Source organism: Anabrus simplex, chromosome 9 (assembly GCF_040414725.1).
Source record: "Anabrus simplex isolate iqAnaSimp1 chromosome 9, ASM4041472v1, whole genome shotgun sequence".
Taxonomy (NCBI): Eukaryota; Metazoa; Arthropoda; class Insecta; order Orthoptera; family Tettigoniidae; genus Anabrus; species Anabrus simplex.
In genome coordinates this window covers 32,085,782-32,107,780 of record NC_090273.1, presented here as the reverse complement: position 1 = coordinate 32,107,780, position 21,999 = coordinate 32,085,782, and the positions used below count along the sequence as shown (strand labels likewise).

The following is a 21,999-nucleotide window of genomic DNA, read 5'->3' as shown; positions in this document are numbered from 1 at the left end:
ATAATAATTGAATTTTCACGACCGCATTGTAATCGAAACCGACTTTCAACCTATTAGGTCGTGTTACGTACATTTAGTACGTGTTGAAGAGATGTTAAGTACAGAACAAAAATGGCCAACCAGACACCAGTGGGATCCGAACCCACAACCTCCCGATTTCGCGTCGGTTGCTCTACCAATTGAGCTAAGGATCTAAGCTACAGGTCTAGTACCAGACCTGTAGCTTAGATCCTTTCCAACAGAACAAAGATGGCCTAGGCCACCATAGCTCAATTGGTAGAGCAACCGACGCGAAATCGGGAGGTTGTGGGTTCGGATTCCACTGGTGTCTGGTTGGCCATTTTTGTTCTGTACTTAACATCTCTTCAACACGTACTAAATGTACGTAACACGACCTAATAGGTTGAAAGTCGGTTTCGATAATAATAATAATAATAACGCAAGAGACGCCTGAAATTCTGTGGTCATATCTATAGAATGAACAGCAACAGACTCACCAAAAGATTATTGATTATTGAAGATTATTGAAAGTAATCAACTCAAAGAAGGTCAAAATAAACTGGCTAGAAGAAACTAAGTTGGACCTCCAAGAAATGAATATCACGGACGACATCATAGAAGATCGTGGAGCCTTTAGTACAATAGTAGCCAAGCACAAATTCGTGGAGAAACCTAATAAGAAAACCGGTAGGAAGTGGTCCACTGAACGCAAGATGCAACACAGTGCATTTATGAAGAGAATTTTGAGAGGATAAGAAGGCGAAAACCATCAGGCCGACGAACAAGTTCAAACACGTTCTTTGAATGGGCACAACAGAGATTTAATTAATTAATCAATAATAATAATAATAATAATAATAATAATAATAATAATAATAATAATAATAATACAGTCGAAGGAAGTCAGGTGATGCAGGTAATATTAGATTAGGAAATTAAGCCTTAAAGGAAGTAGACGAATGTTGTTACTAGGGTGGTAAAATAACTAACGATGGCAGATTTAAGTAGGCCATAAAATGCAGACTAGCACAAGCAAGGAAGGTCTTTCTTATTTGCAAACTTCGAAGTTTGATACAGGAATTAGAACGACGTTTTTGAAGACTTTCGTCTGGAGCATGGCATTCGTTGTATGAAAGTAAAACGTGGACGATAACTATTTCGGAAAGAATAAAAGCTTATGAAATGTGGTGTTACATAAGAATGCTGAAGGTGAGAATCTGGAATGATGAGATACTAAATCGAGTTGATGGGAGGAGATCGAATTGGCTTAATTTGAGGTGAAGAAGAGACAGAATGATAGGACACATCTTAAGATACCCAGGACTTGTTCAGTTGGTTTTATAGGGAAGTGTAGTAGGTAAGAACGGTAGGAGTAGACCAAGGTATGATTATGACAATCAGATTAGATGTAAGATGCAGGAGTTACATAGAAATGAAAAGATTTGCACAGGATAGGGTGCATCGAAGCAGTCTATGGACTGATGTCTCAAACATAAATAATAACAATAATTAATTAATTGCGACAATAGCCAACAAGGGACTCTCAGACGAGGAAAAGAAATTAAGTTCCTTAGAAAGCTTCTTGGAACCAGGAAACCAACAGATGAATTTACTTTCTGCTTAAGACCAAACAAAGAACTATACCAAAGATTTGAAAATATCACAACCACAATGAAGAAGAGAGGTTACACCGAGCAAGGAGCAGCTTGGTTTCTGTCACATAGCTTTCAGCTTGCATTCGGGAGATAGTGGGTTCGAACCCCACTGTCGGCAGCCCTGAAAATGGTTTACCATGGTTTCCCATTTTCACACCAGGCAAATGCTGGGGCTGTACCTTAATTAAGGCTACGGCCGCTTCGTTCCCACTCCTAACCCTTTCCTAATCCATCGTCGCCATGAGACGTAAAGTAATTGTAAAAAAAAAAGGCTTTCTATGGACGTATTAAAAGGATGGAACCAGAAAACTTGCCTTCAGGATTCTCACTTTCCAGGAGAACAGGAAAATATAAGTGAAAGCAGTCCATTGGGATCTAGAAAAGTTTGGAATCAGGGCAGAAGACAGGAGAAACACATAAGTCTTCAGGAGAAAATTTGCGGAGGTGAAGAATCTGTCCGTCGAGAAACAGAACAGAGTATTATCGGCAGAAGAACGAACGCGAGTAAGCCAGCAGGTGAAGGAGTATTGGCGAAAGAGGAATGAGATGATGATGATGATGATGATGATGATGATGATGATGATCTTTGTTGTTTAAAGAGGCCTAACGTTTAAGGTCATCGGCCCGAGGAAGGAGATAGAGAACTTGATAATATAATGGAAGTTGTATAATCGCAATCCATAGGTGGTTTAAACTAAACAAATAATAATAATAATAATAATAATAATAATAATAATAATAATAATAATAATAATAATAATAATAATAATAATAATAATAATAGCGGGCGAGTTGGCCGTGCGCGTAGAGGCGCGCGGCTGTGAGCTTGCATCCGGGAGATAGTAGGTTCGAATCCCACTATCGGCAGCCCTGAAGATGGTTTTGCGTGGTTTCCCATTTTTACACCAGGCAAATGCTGGGGCTGTACCTTAATTAAGGCCATGGCAGCTTCCTTCCAACTCCTAGGCCCTTCCTATCCCATCGTCGCCATAAGACCTATCTGTGTGGGTGCGACGTAAATCCCCTAGCAAAAAAATATATTTATTTATTTATTTATTTATTTATTTATTTATTTATTTATTTATTTATTTATTTATTTATTTATTTATTTATTTATAACTTATCTAAAATACATTTGAAAATGTGTAGTAGGATATTATACAGTATATTTGCAAATATTTACACCTGCAAAGCACTTAATGTGCTTTTCTGCCTGTGAAGTCGTTTCATATTTTTATACATTGTTGCAATCCTTACCGTTTACAAAATCAAGTAAGGTTTGAAAATTTACATTGGCATAATTAGCATGGCAATTTAGCCCTGTCGTGTTTTTTTTTCAATTCCTGAAAGTATAATTCAAAATAGATAAGTCTGTGATACATTTTTAATACATGAACAAATATTTATACTGTAATTTTATTTTCTATGAACCATAGTTTGACATGTTTTTTAGTTGATATTTTGTTCTCAAGTGTGTAATTTCTGAGGACAACTTGTTCAAAAATTTAGGAACTACAATTTGTAGTGTTCTGGATCCATATTTGTTGTAGTACCTGATGATCTGAAAGTAACTTCTATGCCTCATAGTAATAATAATAGCCGGGCTGAGTGGCTCAGACGGTTAAGGCTCTGGCCTTCTAACCCCAACTTGGCAGGTTCGATCCTGGCTCAGTCCGGTGGTATTTGAAGGTGCTCAAATACGACAGCCCCGTGTCGGTAGATTTACTGGCACGTAAAAGATCTCCTGCGGGACTAAATTCCGGCACCTCGGCGTCTCCGAAGACCTTAAAAAGTAGTTAGTGGGACGTAAAACAAATAACATTATTATTAGTAATAATAATAATAATAATAATAATAATAATAATAATAATAATAATACGATTAAGGAAAAAGCTTGCCGAGATATAGGAACTTTATTGACCGTTGTTTATACTCTCTCTGTCACACACACACACACACACACACACGCGCGCGCGCGTACGTCTCGGTACCTGTTACGGATCGCCAGTCCTGATCCAGACATCATAATACATTCTAGTAATCATCACCAACATGGTAGCTGTCACCACAACTGCCAACATCAAAGCACGGTCTGGCGTTACAGACGGAGTGACTTGCAATCTCGAACCAACTGGCAGAACCAACGCCTAGCTCCTCCCCATCTTAGCATTTCAAATGAGCAAGCACAACCTCTCACATACTGTGTCCTATTGATTTTCTTGCTAATTCCATCACACTGAGAAATAAAAATATCTCTCCTTTGTATATACCTGATCGCATTACCTCGAGAGGTTCATGGACATGATTCAATGACTGCTCTAGATGGAACAAGAATCAGCGGGTTCCTCCATACTTTCCTTGTTTTTAGATAGATTTCGTCTTCATAAATATTGAAGTTAGGGCTTAACCACTCATTACAAATCATATCATTAAAATCCTGAAAAAATAACAATGAAAAAATAATTGGGATAATATTCGTAATAATAATAATTATCACCCCATCACTGCTATCATCGTTTAGATGTGTGTGAAAATTTCCTGTTGTTTCCGACCATTTCTCCCATAACTGCCAGTTCGAAGTGTTCATTTTCAACCCAAGAATTCATAAAGTATTATCTGGAAAATATAGGACTTACATCAATTCCATGGTTCTCAGTTAGAAAACTGGACTGATTTTCTATCATCGAAGCCGTGTGTGTGTGTGTGTTTTCATCCTAAGTTACCGCATTAAAGGGGATCCACTTACAAAATGCAACTGTAAAATAGCAATATTTTGAATTTGTGAATGATTTTACTTTGTTATGCATTTCTAATTCTTTTGAAATGAATATTACCCCAGAAGTAAGCCGCAATTTCGCTTTGACTCAGGTTTACGTTGCTACTAGGCCATCACTGAAACAGGTCTGAATATTCAGACATATTCAGAAATTGTTCGGGCGCTATAAAATTGTAAAAGTCATTAGGAATCGAGGCATTGGGGTCACATAGAAAATTCACAGGAGGACATAAGCCATCAACTGAGCCATTATTTTCAATCCATAATGATCATGAAAACATCAGGAATGCTAGTGATTTACGAGTGTCCTTTCTTCTCGTTAGTAAAGCTTAATAGAAATTGACTTAGTGGAAAGTAATTTCCAGCAATTTATGTCATCTATAACTGGCGAGCGTGTGTTTATTATTTATTTTCCAGCAGGTTTAAAGACTATTCAAAGATACTTGGATAACAGGAGTTGTCATGCGGCCCCCCTTAGATCCCAAAATAATGATTTTCTTCTGTAGTGTTTAATTTCCCGACAATGTGCTATAGTATAGAAACCAGGTTGTTGATGTTTGATCAGCTGGCACGAGATTGGGATGTACGACCTTCCTGCCATGGTGGATCGCGTGCTGGCAGTGACTGGGCAGCCCGGCTTGCACCTCTTGGGTCACTCTATGGGAGCCACCGTGACCCTCGTGATGCTGACCGAGAGACCCGAGTACAACTCCAAACTTCAACTTACCGTGCTGCTGGCTCCCGTCGTCAGACTGATGTACAACACTAGTGTGTTCCGTTACTCGGCACCTTACTGGAGAACGTTCCAGGTGAGTGAGATCATTTGCTGTTTGAGTTATCAGTCCATAGACCACTCCATGCCTCACAGGCCCTCTGGTAAACACTTCATTTCTAATTATTGAACGCAGGTTTTTCTACGCTTACTGTCAGCAGCTCCGATGAAAGCAAATGAAACTTGGGTGAAAGCTGTATTTTTTTGTTTGTTGAAGACTTGTTAATGTATATCATCATCAGTAAAGCCCGGATTTTTATGCAGTGACAGGTTAGATTGCAAACTAACTTGGTTAGCAGGGAGTGTCGGTCACCCGCTCTTCGATAATGTAGCAAGAGTAACATAAATTATAGGGGTTCTGATGGGCCGTATCCCTAATGTTTATGCAACCCTGATAGCTTAATCGTTATGAAGGTAGACTATAATTGTTAGTCGCTTGAGTAAATTTGCATTCTAACCTATTAAAGCATAAAAATCCGGGCTCTAATCATCAGTGTCTAAATGCAATGCCTTGTCTATGCAAACATTCTTCTCTGTCCTCAGCTCCTCGTTTCCTTTCATAATAAGAACCATAATGAAGACTCTGTGCCAAGTCTTGAAGGATTTTTTCTCGGCCTTTCTTGCCCGTGATTTTTCCTTTCAGGAGACTGGTAAGAAAGGTACTGTGTTGCAAGATGTGGCCAGTGAATTTAGCTCTTCTTCTGTGTACCGGTAACATCTGTTCTCTCTTCCCTTGAATTACTTGCAGAACGCTTTTGTTTGTTCTCGTTTCAATCCATTTAATTCTTAGCATTCGTCTCCAGACCCACATCTCAAACGCATCCAGTCGTTTCCAGTCCTGACCTTTGATTGTCCAAGATTCACAGCCATACAATAGCACACTCCATACAAAATAAGTCACTAATTTCTTCCTAATTGCCTGATCTCTCTGCTGCACCTGTTGTCATATATACAAGTGGCTTTAATCTAGAAATAATAATATTTATTTCATACTTCATTTCTAGTTGACTATTTCTTTTTTACTTCTAACCAACTTGTTCCCAAACATTGTGCCCGAAACTTCCGATCGTTTGTTATATTGCTGATAACAATAATGGACATAACTTGGTGGCTCAGTATTCACCACCACCACCACCACCACCACCACCACCACCACCACCACCACCACCACCACCTACTTTCTTGGGTTAATCTACATTTTATGCCTTCCGTATATATATATATATATATATATATATATATATATATATATCATAATTTTACGCAAGCAACGATTTTCATGTACTTTCCTGAAGACTTCCTTTCCTAATCTTACATTTCCTCAATTAAAACTACAGATTCCTCGTAAATTAGCTGAAAAATATGCATTACTTACTGATCAGTATTAAAATGTAAGTATTACTTACTGATCAGTATCACATTTTCGATATTTAGTAGTTAATTTTGATACACCTTGAATACTGTTTTCTCTCTATGTTAGAAAAAGACTAAACACTGCTACCGAAGCAATTAGTTATGTTAAACTTCTATGCAGCTTGTCACTCAAGACGGCCTAGAATTAACAGCCATAGAATTATTGCATCTAAACGAGGCACAACTAAATAGTATAGAGAATTTGAAATCGTCCTTTCTAAGAAGAACGTTTTGTCTATCTAAGTACACTCCCTCATGGCTTGTGTATGTGTTGGCGAGAGAGCTTTATTGTTTAGAAGAGTTACGTTTGAAGTTCCTATTGCCTATATTCATGCACATTGTGTGCAATTAAATATTTATTAAATATTCCTGGGTTGAAACATATTTATTTTAACGGGTTGTGTTGGCTTAAGTTAGGCTTTTCGTTGAAAGATTTGAGTTATTAATGAGAAACATGAGCTTGGATCTTATACAAAAACTCAATTCATGGTGGAATTGAAGCCAAACACACTTGTATTTCCTGTTCAACTTACAGAACCACTTTACTTGTCCCTCCTGTTTCTCCCTATACCGTTTCGCAACACTTACACTTGAAACGGATTCGTTCTCAATTTGCTTGTTATTTTCTGTCACTGATTAATTTGCAGCGGTGAAGGTTTCTGTTCCAGTTATTTGACATGTTTCACTTCCATACAATACCACTTTCCACTCAGAAGTCTTCAGAAACAGCTTTCTATGTTTTGAAGCGAGTACATTTTCTTCTTCTTTTCTTGGTTCTTGGACCACGCTTGTTCAACTGTTGGGCTTTGATTATTGCCCAGTATTGGCGCATTTTTTTCTTCATCTGTCCGGGAAGTACCTTTCTTCCGGGTTTTTCCCTGAAATCCATAGACTTCTTTGAGGGTATATCGTACAGACCGTCTATCTTGAGGATGTGATATTCCCAGTTCTTTAATGTCCTCAGTTTCTGACAACCAAGTGGTACGAATCTTCTTGTTCTGCAAGAAAATGAACAGGCGACTGGCCAGTCTTTTGGGATGCAGTCTGAATATCTGGCCATAGAAGGCTACTCTCCTTTTCCTAGCACTATCTGAGAGCCCCTCTTTGTGTTTGTAGAGGTCGGAATTGTGCCGTCTACGTAATACTTCATCTTCCTTTACCGGACGTAAGATCTTCCTGAGAATTCTACTCTCTTTGACTTCCAGTTTCTCCACCAGACCTCTTCTGTTCAATGAAAGACACTCCATAGCATACAGAGCTTTTGGTCGTATGGCTAACGTGTATTGCTTCAATTGCAGATCGCGTGATAGGCATTTTTTGTTGTATATGTTCTTTGTCAGTCGATAGGCCAGTTTCATCTTGTTGACTCTCATGCATAATGATGCTCTTTCTAATTTATTTTATTAAGCAAGGTTTTCTTTCCTTAACCTATCCGCCTGTCGTTAGGGTGGTAAAATGAATGTACGGAATATCCTGTCTGTTGTAAGGGGTGACTAATTGGGGGATTTGCAGGAACACTTAACTTGAGAGCGTAGGTTAGCGTCCACAGGACCCCAAGCTGAATCTGACAAGGTTTTCACTTACTTGTGCCATCCTCTCACTTTCATCTTTCATACCCGGCCTTTCTTGGTCGATTCCTGTTATCTCTTAACCCCAACAGTATTAGGTTTTGCCCATCGTGACTCTTCTCCTTTCCTTGCCGATAGTTCCGTTCTTACAAGGATCAGAACTCTTCAGTTTTTCCTCTCCAGAAAAAAAGGAAAAAAAATGCTACACAGTCGTGACCTCAGCCTAAACTTGAAGAAGCGAGTCGTGAGATGTTACATGTACTTCACCCTTACTTTGTGGTGTTCAAGCTTGGACTGTGACATATGCCATGGGAAAGAAAATCCAAGCCTTCGAAATATGGATCAACTGGCACCTACTCATGATCACGTGGGTCCATTGAAGAAGTCCTTCGACGTATCTGTTGTCAGCCTCATCTCGTGTTTACCATTAAGGAGAGGAAACTCCAGTATCTAGGCCATATGATGCGAAACGTGTCCAAGTACCGCCTGTTGCGGCTCTCCTTGCAACGAAACGACTACAGGAGAAGAGTACCATGGAGGAGGAGGAGGACATCTTGGCTGGATAACACTTGCAGATGGTGCGTCATGACGTCGTGGAGCTCTTCAGGGGTAACGTATCAAAAATAAATGTCGCCAGTGATGCTCGCTAACATCCGTAACGGATAAGGCTTCAAGAAGAATATGACGAACAAAAAGAAAGAAAGAAAGAAAGAAAGAAAGAAAGAAAGAAAGAGAGAAGAATTGAGACTCGATCTTGCAGAGCAGTGATATTCAAACTTCTTGGTTGGCGTACCCCCAAACACTCGAAGTGTGAGTATATTGCGATTTTGCCGGAAATAATTTTTGCTAGATGCCAAATAATATTAAATATACTACTACTAATTTAATTTTAATTTCGGACAGTGTGCATAAGTAGGCCTACAGGACATAATCTTAAGCATTTTCACAGAATTTTGTCAGATACATTTCTCTTCGCTTACAAGTCAGTGCGTGATATCTGTCGCATGTCACAGAGTTTGCATATGCATAGTTCATCCGGTGGACTATAGATGTCTCTCGTGCAGATACGGTGGTGAAAACCATGAACAGCAAAACGCGTCATGACGTGTCTCAATGCATAATTGGCTTTTATCCTTTCTCTACTGATCATTGCATCTGTAGCGTAAAATTCAGAAAATATTTCCTCTCTTTTTCCTTGTATTTCTCGGAGTAGACTCTGGTATGCTTTTGTTGATGGCAGGAATAGATCATATCTCAAATCCTCAGTGTAGAAGGATTCTCTGGCGAGTACATATGCCAGGCGTGAGGGTGTATACTTTGTAATACATAAAGCTTTTTTTCAGGAATCTTGCTTTTAATTTTTCGATTTCCTTGAGGTTCTTCTTTTTGAGTTGGTCCCAGATTAATATCAAACCATATGTCACCATATACTACTACTACTACTACTACTACTACTACCACCGAGCTCGATAGCTGCAGTCGCTTAAGTGCGGCCAGTATCCAGTATTCGGGAGATAGTAGGTTCGAACCCCACTGTCGACAGTTTTCCGTGGTTTTCCATTTTCACACCAGGAAAATGCTGGGGCTGTACCTTAATTAAGGCCACGGCCGCTTCCTTCCCACTCCTAGCCCTTTCCTGTCCCATCGTCGCCATACGACCTACAGTATCTGTGTCAGTGCGACGTAAAACAACTAAAAACTATACTACTACTACTACTACTACTACTACTACTACTACTAGTAGTAATCATCATCATCATCATCATCATCATCATCATCATCATCCGCAGTTTATCCCGCTTGCTCAGGGTCCCTATAAGCACTGTGGCATGAAAAAGTTGTGCGCCGGGGATTTAGGGTCGCATGCCCTTTCTGACACCACGAGATTTTCGACTGAAAATTTCACCCAAGCAATACCAGTCATCAACTTGCGATTGCCGGGATGACAGGCAAGTAGCTGAGCCGCTACATCACCCTGTTCCCCAATAATAATGTATTGTGTATATATATATATATATATCGTCGCTAGGCAAAGGAATCCGCGTAACTCCTTCGGAGTAAAGTTTACAGAAGAAGTCTAGAACTGAGAGTTAGCAATGGCCGGAAAACTGTTCCTGGCATGTTCATTGCTTAATGGTAGTCCAATTATTCCACCATTGGAGTCTTCTGTTCCCTTTTAAGGAAACGCGGGAAGCCTTCACAAGAGAGATGGAGAAACGTGATTTTCTCATGAGTGGAATTACGAGGTTTCCATTGACTAGCAACGATATACACATATATACTAAGTATAATTATTAATGCAACAATTATTATTGTACCGGTACTACATACACAGCTACTGAAAAACATTCAAGTGAATAGAGGTGTGACAAACGGTTATTTTTGTGTAACTGCTACATCTGTCACTGCGACAATAAAGTAACTGTGAAAAGTAACACTTAAAAATAACGTCCAACTCGCCTTTTATTGGTTACGGCTTCAAGCTTGTCTCCTTACAGCTGTGTTGCCACGGTGTTGCAAAGTCCCATTCATTCACTCGCACATGCGCACACGCATCACTCCACTGTTGAAAGTCGGTGCAGCAAAACACGCATTCCTATATGCTATAAAGCTAACGAGAGGCAGACAACGGATGAAATGAGAAGACATCATAGCGTCTTTTCTGAAATCTAGAGGTGTGAGTTTGACAATGTCCCAATCAAGGATAGAAAACAAGAAAACATGATGATCTGTCTGACAAACCTCGACACACACCGGTACAAGAGTATCGATTAAGTAAAATGAAGTAATGTTATGTTATCTATAATATCAATATGGAATGTTAGCATACTAATATATTTATGGTACAAGAAAAATTATACGGGTGAAACTTATAATAATATTATAATGTAGATATCCCTGCGCGATATCTGAGTCAACGATTACCCCTGAGCAGTTGAATATGTCATAACAGTTTACACTTCAGTTACCAGATGACAGCAGCAACTTAAACAAATACACTATACAGTACATTATACACTATAGTGTATTTGACTTAAAGCAATCTCCTACGAAAGCGTTCTCACTTGGAAGACATGCGTACTATGTAAACTCTGAAGATCACATTCTGTCTCTGTAAGCTGCTACTAGTGACAGTTCCCACTTCGCAGTACGTTATTCTGTTGTCGTTACTCGGTAACCTGTTTTTGTTGTCCTCGTTACATTTGTAACAGTGACAGGCATGTAACTGTGACAAAGTAACTGCTACGTTGTTTTTCAGCCATCTTTACAAGTGAATGAGTGGATTTCGGAACAAAAAAAATTAAAAAAGAGCAATGTAGCATTTGCAGTATTTTTACACACCCAGCTAATGGGAGGTACAAACTGAATGAATAGTTCGGAAAGACGTTCTGTGTAGGGAGACAGAAACACTAAATTGAAACACGATTTTATTGAAAATGAGCAGGCTCGACTCTTTTTTGAACTGTCACTGGAAACAATCAGAAGCTACTTATCCTTGAGACGACTCTGCGTACCCCACTTTAAAACCAAGCTCGATAGCTGCCAATGCGGCCAGTATCCAGTATTCGGGAGATAGTGGGTTCGAACCCCACAGTTGGCAGCCCTGAAGATGGTTATCTGTGGTTTCTCATTTTCACACGAGAGAAATGCTGGGGCTGTACCCCAATTAAGGCCAAGGCTGCTTTCTTCCCATTCCTAGCCTTTTCCTGTCCCATAAGACCTATCTGTGTCGGTGTGACGTAAAGCAACTTGCTTGCCACTCTTTAAATACCACTGTTGTAGAGGGTCTGGTGAATGTTACCCGACACTCATGTTTTGGGGGGAGGTAATTAACTTATCATTGATGAACCTAGAAGCATACAAGAGTACGGTTATTGACACGTAGGCAACCGACCGACCGATTTTTTTTTACAATTGGCTTTACGCCGCAGTGACACAGAAAGGTCTTATGGGATAGGAAAGGAATACGAGTGGGAAGGAAGCGGCCGTTGCCTTAATTAAGGGGCACTCCCAGCATTTACCTTGTGTGAAAATGGGAAATCACGGAAAACCATCTTCAGGGCTGCCGACAATAGGGGTCGAACTCACTATCTCCCGAATGCAAGCTCACATCTGCGCGCCCCTAACCGAAATCGACGTTTTTGCGAAGCCCTTTCTTTTTTGCTCGCAACTGTACATTTTTTACCGTGCTTTGAATTTCATTCTGATGCAGTTATTAGCGTTAGCTTTCTAGACGAATGACAACAGATTAGCTAAATCGAACCCTTTAAGTTGTGATTGTCACTGTTGCAACGTATTTTTCAAATCACTTCTATATCATATTGTCATTAAAACACTAATTCTCCCAGGTGAGGTGATTGAATTGAACGCGTGATTAAATTGCAACCATCCATTCATTCATTTATTTCTCTGCATTAAACCTGAACATAAACCAATAGAGTAAGCATTTTATTGAATTCCTGTCAGTTTACAGGTTGTATAGTATCTTAATATTCTGCCGTGTACTGCGCTACATTCAATACATTTTAAACTGTAGCCAGCGCTCTGTAATTAATAGTCTACTTAAATTTAACACCAACTTTTGCTTCTTTAATTTTTTCCGCTCATGAATATTCGCATAAACTTTTTATTGCCAGTAAGTGTAAGTAGCAGGGCCTATAAATATTGTTCAGTGATAACGAGTTTTTAATTGCACTGCTCTTAAGACTAATGGCGTTCTACAGGCGAGGTGGTAAATTGCAGACTGCAGGTAATATTGTACCTAGGTTTTGAGCACAATATTCCCTACATATTTCAGCAACACCATCAGTACGACGTGCATCAAGAATGAAGAACCAATAACTATGCTGAAGTATATTTTATTTCCATTGGATTCTTGGATTGGGCGCCTTCGAGTAAGGGTCTTTGATAATCACAATCCCAGTGCTCAGACCAAGCTTTATGTGTAACAAGCTATTGTTATACCATCTGTTACATGTGGGTGTGAAATATGGATTATTTACAGAAGGCACATACGATGCCTGAAAAAAATATCACCAGCGCTGCCTGAGAAGGATCCTGAGAGTGAAATAGCAAGATCTGCGCACGAACATTAGTATTCTAGAAGAAGCAAACTCCACCAGTATTGAAGTCATAATTATGCCTGAATTCCGTTTGCTAGAACAAATGCTGTATTCCCAGTTAAAGGAGGGTCAAAGACGACACGGAGGACCATAGAAGCGGTATAAGGATACAGTGATAACCTACATGAAGAAATGTCAAATTAAAGCTGACAACCGTGCAGGCTATGTCTTATGGCTGGCGGTTATCTGAAATTAGCAACCGTTAATGGATTCCCATGACCGAGAGACATAAAAAACATATTTACTGTATGATCATTCGCTTTTCCCGTAGGGAGATATGAGATATGATAGGACTTTATTTCATTCTTTTTTCTTGTATTTAGATTAGCATAATATTCTTCCAGAAAGATGAAAAACATTAAGTGGGAAATTCTTTTAATATTCTTGGATGTATTTCGTTATTGCTGGTAGCAGATGACATTTAAATGGAAGAAAAGGCTTTTCAACAGTATTATCCGCTTATTAGATTAGGAAGTGAAGTCGTAAAGTAAGTAGATAACTATTTTTACTAACTTAACTCCATGGCACTAGAGCCGTGAAGTGCCTTGGCCTACCCAGCGGCCACTGCTCAGCCCGAAGGCCTGCAGATTACGAGGTGTCGTGTGGTCAGCACGATGAATCCTCTCGGCCGTTATTCTTGGCTTTCTAGAGCGGGGGCGCTATCTCACCGTCAGATAGCTCCCCAATTGTAATCACGTAGACAAAGTGGGACCTCGAAGCAGCCCCCAGATCCAGGTAAAATTCCTGACCTGGCCGGAAATCGAACCGGGCCCTCGGGGAAGAGGCAGGCACGCTACCACTACACCACAGGCCCGATAAATATTTTTGCTCTAGTAGTAAAATAAGTAACACCGAGCGGAACGGCCACGTGTGTTAACGAGCTGCGGTAATGGAGTCTTGCTCTGCATTCGGTGGACGAGTGGGTTCAAACACCGCTGTCGGCTGTCCTGAGAATGATTTCTGTAGTTTCATATTTTCACTTCCAGGCAAATGCCGGGGCTGTTCCTATTCATAGGCCACGGCCGATATATTCCACCACGTAGCCCAATTTCATTCACTGTCATTCATTCTATTTACATTACCTCTTCAACTTCAGGAATAGCATCCGGCCGTAAAAACATGCCATATCATTTCATCTCCCCTCATCCCCGACCCCATATCAGAAAAAGGGACTAATGGGTAGTAATACACACAGTAGCAAAATAACCGGGCGAGTTGGCCGTGCGGTTAGGGGCGTGCAGCCATGAGCTTGGATCCGGGAGATAGTGGGTTCGAATCCCGCTGTCGGCAGCCCTGGACATGGTTTTCCGTGGTTTCCCGCTTCCACACCAGGCAAATGCTGGGGCCACGGCCGCATCCTTCCAACTCCTAGCCCTTTCCTATCTCATCGTCGTCATAAGACCAATCTGTGTCGGTGCGACGTAAAGCTACTTTCTCTTTCAGGTATAATGCAGGTAGTTCATACATTTATTTAAATTACATTATGGTTAAAACAAGTGTAAGTTATAACTTTGCTTTGTTCCTCATGCAGAGAGTGACGCAATATGCCGGCGTTCACTCCTTCCCGCCATCATCTCAGCGAGTGCAAGAACAACTGGCTCCAATGTGCGCCGAACGTTACGTGGGTGCTCGAATTTGTGCTCGATTCTTGCACACAGTTGCTGGATACACGAGGCACCTCAACATGGTGAGTGATATTACAGAATTTCTGTTTTATTGATTGATTTCAAGTGTGTACTAGGATCATGACTACGATCAGATCGTCCACGTACTTGTCATTACTTCCTGGTAGCAGATTGCAGATGTCTACCTTACCTCTCTGCAAGTATCTTCTGCTACCTCTTGATGGATACCCTGTTCTCTCATCTATCTCTTACACAGACTAGAGCCACTGAAGTCCCAGTCTTATTTTTGGCTGTCATAGTGTGGAAGCTGCTGAAGTATGAGTGGGGTTGATTAATGGCATTCGGAGCACAGCTATTACTTCTGAGTATTGTGAATAATGTTACTTACAGAACAGTATCAATCGTTCAGCAATAACACTTTGTGTCTTTGTGAGGAAAGCAATGGCAAACTACCTCACTCTTTTTCATTGTTGTGGTTCCCCTGCAACCACATAACCTTTGGTGGAATTATTTGAGGATCCAACCAACATCTAGTCTGATGAACAAACAGAAGTCACTGTATTCTTTGCCTTCCTCACTTTTTAACAGCTGTTAGGTTCTTCAGACTATGGACATTCACAAACTATCTAAGGAAAATATACGGTAACAGTATTGTACTTGCAAAAAAAAAAAAAAAAAAAAAAAAAAAAAAAAAAAAAAAAAAAAAAAAAAAACCAAACAACTTAATTAAAATAGAATCGGGTGTTTCATTCTTGAAATAACATCATTAGATGCTATCAAATTACACTCAAAAGTATTTAGAAATTAAAAAATATGTTTCTTTCTGTTTAAATCCTTAAACATTTGTATTTTTTACCTTAATGATGTCCTCACATCTCCCTATTCAATCATAGAATGCAGGTTGTATTACCGGTTCTCTGTCGTTGGCGCGAGTCCAACTGGCTACCCAGTCCGTTAACCCTTCGCCACGCTAAGGCCCCCCCGCCATGGCTAGGTCAGTGACACGATGAACTTTACTATTAGATGTTTTATTTTTCATGTAGTTTATGCATTTATTTATTCAAAAGTAGTTCCGTCAGACTGAAGAATCTAACAGTTATAAATAAACTTATTCGAAACTGAGGTATCAAAAACGTCATCACATCTTTTGCATACTTACTAATTCTCGTTCTTCTGGTATAACTTAAACTATGCCTACTCAACTTTTTAGGAACTAGGAGCCTTTATTATTTAGAAGAGTCGTGTCGAAGGTCTCGTCCACATAACTTACCCCTTTCCGGCCGGAATTAATTCGTGGTGGTAAAAGGTACTTTTTTGTTAAAAATTAATGTTTACATTTTGAATTATTGTTAGAAGTATTAAATATTTTCAGACTTATTTAAGTTTAAATATTAGTGAAGTCATGTGATATCGTCGGGTGGATTAAATGGAAGTCCTTATCAAAGTTCTTCAGTTGTCTGAAACACGAAAATAAATTTAAACTTTTCAATGAAATGTCCTATTGAAAAGATATATTTCCGGTTACAAAACACGTGTGGAAGCCAAGGGAATCGCTGCGATGAAGAACAATAAAAGAGAAGATATGAAAACACACGGGACAAATATTATGTTTGAGTGAATGAGAGAAAAAATACAGAGCTCAAAAAGATGAGGAGTATTTGTCTTCCAGCTACGTCATATGAATGCCGTGTAATGATTCTGGCCGTTTGTTCAGCTAAGAATAATGGAACATAAAAATACAATATTTATACACTCTTTTCTAACAAAATTTTAAGCGAAAATTAACGATATTTAAAATAATATGTATTATAAATCAAGAGGATCCCGCAAGTAGAGTAAACCGTGCTCGGTTCACCCGATAAGATGTGGGTTCAGTTTCCCCTCTGCTAGCCGACACATTTAGAAACGAGAGGAACACGGCCCTGAGGTTCACTTACACCAACCATGAGTACCGGATGGTTTCATGGAGGATAAAGTTGACGTAGCATAGACCTAACCACTCTATCAACTTTGTGCCGTGGTTACGTATAATTGAAGCGTTTACCTTCCACTCCTCCAAGGCCTTTCAGAGCCTGTACAGAGAAGATTTACATCATGAGGTCTCTTGTAACAACCTTCAGTCCTGTAAACAGCTATAGTTTGGATTGTTCACTTGCTTCAGAGTTACAAACTGTCTTTGTACGCCGGGGTTTCCAAGTGGCGGCCCGCGGGCCACATGAGGCTCCGAGGCTATATTTTGCGGCCCGTGAAAGCACTTTTTAAAGAATGAAGAAATATAAAGAAAATGTACGAAAAATATTTCACAGCTTGTTCAAAAAATGTATTAATTTTCATATCCGTTACAAATCCGAGTGAGAACTAATTCATTATTTAATATTATTTCCTACTTTTGGATATTCACTTGACAGCCTCCGTGGCTCAGATGGTAGTGCGCCGGCCTCTCACCGCTGGGTTGCGTGGTTCAAATCCCGGTCACTACATGTCAGATTTCTTCTGAGCAAAGTGGAGGCAGGATAGGCTTTTTCTGTCGTCTTTCATTCCAGCATCACTCTCCAATATTATTTCATCTGTCAGTTATTAATCATTGCCCCAGATGAGTGCGGCAGGCTACGGCATCCGGCACAATTCCTATCCTCGCCGCTAAATAGGGGCTTCATTTATTTCATTCCTGACCCGGTCGAATCACTGGAAACACGATATGGGTTTTTCATTTTTCATCGTTAGAGTGAAGATGTGTATTCAGACGAGCACAAAGGCCTAGCCCCCGAGCTAGTGATGGGATAATAGAATGAGCTTCAAATATCACTTAGTTGTATCGCATAGAATATTTGGATGCGTCGTGAATCAGTTTTTCGGTTTAAGTGTGTCGGATGGATAATCGATTTAAATAAGCTCATAGATGAAGTCTTACGAAAAATAGAAAAACGCCTGTTTCCAAACGTATCGCCAATAATGTTGAAATAAAATGAGTGAATTGACTGTCTTAATAACATCACTTTTCATTCAATTCACTATTCAATTGCCTTTTCATTCGAATAGAGTTCCGAGTGAATAATCGAAAAAGATAATCGAATGAGAAATTCACTATTCGATTGCCTCATTGATTCGAATAGAGTTTCGAATGAATAATCGAAAAAATAATCGGATGGAAAAATTATTCACTATTCTATTGCCTCATTCATTTCTTGGAAAAATCGAATGGGAAATATAATCGAGTAAAATGAAATAATCGATTAAGCGATTATTTTGTATCCGATTATCCTATCACTACCCAGAGCTAGGATAAATAATCGGAAAATTGAATCAAGGTCCGTCGGCGGGTACAGAGTGGGCTTCGGCCTACTGGTCCGTGGTTCAACTGCTGCTCTGGACTCCGACCGACGAGCCGAGCAGAGGTTGGCTGTGCACCTCTGTATTCGAGAGACGGAGAGGGCCTGGTCCTCGTCGGCTGTCTTGAGAATGGTTTTCCGTGGTTTTCCATTCTCCCCCACTAAGGCGAATGTCGGGAGAGTTCTTAGTATAGGCAACCCGCTCACCTTCCCCGAACATCTCTCTCACTGTACCACATCTCAAGTCCTGAGAGAAGGCGGTACCATCTAGGAAGCCCGCCGTCCCCTTCAGGGACGGAATAAACGCTTTTTAGAGTAGTAGTCCCTCTGACCATTCAGCCAAGGAGATGGGCCCTGAAAAAGGATAAATATTGCACACAAATAGAAGCCAAGGGCAATAAAACATAGTTTAAGAGAGGCAAAGAAGAATAGAATTTGAGTGGAGACGGAGAAGGTATAAAATTAGGAGAGGGCACAAAAGATGGGAAGAATAATGTTAAAGGGACGAAAAAGAGTAATAAAATAATTTTTTGATTCTACCATTAACTTAGAAAGGAAGGAAGAATAGCGAAAACTAAACTGAAAATAAAATATCATCGGCACCATTGTCACCTGATAAAGTCGTTATGATTGCCGCGAGGAAGGCGGAGTCACTGGAGTACTAGAGTGAGCTGAAGTCGGCTACAGATCCCGCGATTCTCGTCTTCTAGAGCAATGATTTGCTGTTGGCCAACAGTATAGCGTCACAATGCGTTCTTTAACGACAGAAAGCAAATGAAAACGTTACTGGACACAAATACAATAAATTATTGGTTTTATGTCCCACTAACTTCTTTTAGCGTTTTCGGAGACCCCGAGGTGCCTGAATTCTATCTCACAGGAGTATTTTTCGTGTCAGTAAACCAACTAAGATTGGCATATATGAGCTATTATTAGAAAGAATAAGAGTGTCTTTGTACACATACATTTCTTTTGAGGGCGTTTTACAGCGACTAGCCTGAGCCATGGAATTGGTCAATGAATACTTGCTTTCTCTTTTATCCCTCTTCACTTGTTCCCTCAATGCTGCACATAATGACCTCCATGGCTATTGCTATATATTCAATTCCCAGTTCAGCGCCTGAGGCAATGCCTCTGAAAGCGATGTCCTGCTCATGTGTTTGATTGTATTCAACTAGGACGCAGTAGCTCGTCTATGTTTTCTCTTGCCAGGGTTCTCTTTTATGGTCGATGAACTGGTGACCTCGCAGTTTACATATCGTTGAGAGTCTGGTTTTGATGTTAAACTTCTCCAGAATAGGTCTAGACTAGGAGACATAAACATATTAAAACACCTGGTTTACGTGCGGAATCTGAGTTTTAAATAATGGACCGTGAGTCGTTGTTTCATGATAAGAAAGAAGGAAATAATGTAATTTCCTGTGACATGTAAAACCCTGTTGAGGAGAGCAAAATGATGTATTGACATTTTATGAGGAATTAACTGCGATAGAACTAAGAATGCATGAAAAGAAAAAATGATTTTATACCAGGTACCCCTGCAGCCCCGTAATTTCTACTTATTAGTCCTCCGCTTGCACTAATGATGAATGGGACGTCTAATCACTAGTTTACAGAGGAGCGCTACAACGTCCTATATTTCGGATGTGAAACAAATAGCAGTTTCTGTAACAGGGTGCATTATTAAACTCGCCAAAGATGGAGAGAGTAAAGTTTAATAACTTACTCCTTTATACACGTACAGACTGTCGACTCGATTAAAAAGTTGCTTGTATGTGATATGTACCTTGAACAATACATTAGCTTTGAATTGTTAACTCTTTTCGGCGAAATACGTGCATAGAAGGCAGGCGGCGATTTGGAAACCCCTGTGCATACCGTCCGTGACCTTCGGATGCATTCCGACCAGATTCTCCGTAGATTATAATTATGTCTGTGTAATCGTCTTTGCTGAACGCAGCAGCCATTGATAGCAACTGTAGTACTACTGATCGTTCGAAAACGCAAGGGAACACATTATTTTGACGGGTAGCGCTGAGAAACATGGAGCGAGCGGCCGTCCGGTTGCTATCCCTTCATATTCTGAAGTAAATAACCTGCGAGGCTGCAATACCCCTGTGAAAATCACTTCTTAGGCATCCCATTCATAATTAATGCATGGGGGACATTTATAAGTAGGGTCACGGTACGGGTCATCTGGTATGTACACAAAACGTTAACTCCGATTCTAATCTACCGCCTAAAATGTTTGAGGCTCACACTGCCAAAAATATGTCGTCTGCTCCCGTGTGAGTAGCATTGCTTTTTCTGTTATTTGCGTAAATTAGTGTTCGACAAACAAAGAGATGTAGCCTACCAGGAAGCGTCGAGTTAGCATGATTTAATTACTTCGTACCGCATTTCTGTCGGTTGTACTATAGCACGATGTAGCGCACTTGTAGCTTGATTACAATGAGCTCATGATTTATGGGTAAATAGAACTATTATTAATATATTCCCAGTAGGTAAAACTTTGCACTTATTGCTGGGCATGTGAAATGATTATAGGAGGACACACCTCTTTTTGTCGAAAAGGTTTACATTTGGAGGTAGTTTCATGCTTGTTCCTTCAAAACGCTGCTGTCTGTATGCTAGGCAGGACCGTTTATCTCCTGCTTATTGATCGACGTGCTTGTTGCATGCTAATGTATCTTTCAGTAGCTAATGACGTCATTGTAACCTTTTACTGTAAATTAAGGTATTTAGTTAGGGCACGCTTGTTAGGCGAATTGCTGAATTGTCGTGTTAATTTGTTCTTTAGACCTGCTGTTAAAGGAGGAACTTTCTTCTGGGAATTGAAAACTACAAGCGGAACACAAGTCGCTATGTACGTACACAACAGAGGTTCCCTGGGAAATACAGCAGCATGATAAATATAGGATGTGTCTAGTAGAACTATGTGTTTTACAAGGGTTATACTGACGTATTAAGTGTGCATAAGCAGAGAAAGCAAAGTACAAAAATTAAAGTTTTTGATATAGATTTAAAAACATAATCATATCCGTATTGGATAAGGATGAAGAAGATATTGGAATTCTATAGACTGTCAACACTAAAATTGCCAAATTTATGCACTGTGTGACCTCGGCAAGAGATTTAGAAGTTTTTAAAATTGTTAAGGTCACTGAACAGGATTAAATTATCTTTATGGTTTGGATATTTATGTTTTTATAAAATAAAATACCTAATCAGAAACAAAGTAGATTTTATAATATTGTTATTGTTTATACGTCCCACTAACTATTTTTGACGATTTTCGGAGACGCCGAATTACAGGAATTTTGTCCCGCAAGAGTTCTTTTACGTGCCTGTAAATCTACCGACAGGAAGCTGTCGTGTTAGAGCACCTTCAAATACCACTGGACTGAGATAGGATCGAACCTGCCAAGTTGGGGTCAGAAGGCCAGCGCCTCAACCGCCTTAGGTGCTCAGTCCGGCAAATAGTTTCTATACAGTCATGACGGTCTATGGAGGAGGGTGAGGTAAAGGTTTCTTCTGTCCGTATTTTGTCGTTTATTTAGCTAGCGGTTTAAAGTCCCACTATCACATAGTGATTTGCGGTGACAATGAGATGGGAGTAACCTAAATCTGCTGCTGCTCTACTTAAGGGATCGTTATCTGATCGCGCCGCTTTTAGCGTTTTAACCAAACTAGCTCATTGCGGACCGGTGTGCCGGCGAAGTTACTCGAGGTTATGTT

At 39.9% G+C, this 21,999-nt stretch overlaps 1 protein-coding gene across 1 annotated transcript in view; it reads left to right on the top strand.

Annotated features, from left to right (window-relative positions):
• LOC136880840 (lipase 3) overlaps positions 1-21,999 on the top strand; it is a 133,394-nt gene that overhangs the window by 86,485 nt on the left and 24,910 nt on the right. Inside the window, exons 4-5 of the mRNA XM_067153384.2 lie at positions 4,997-5,240; positions 14,839-14,994. Of these exons, the coding sequence (XP_067009485.2) occupies positions 4,997-5,240; positions 14,839-14,994 (400 nt within the window). The remainder of the gene's footprint in view (positions 1-4,996; positions 5,241-14,838; positions 14,995-21,999) is intronic.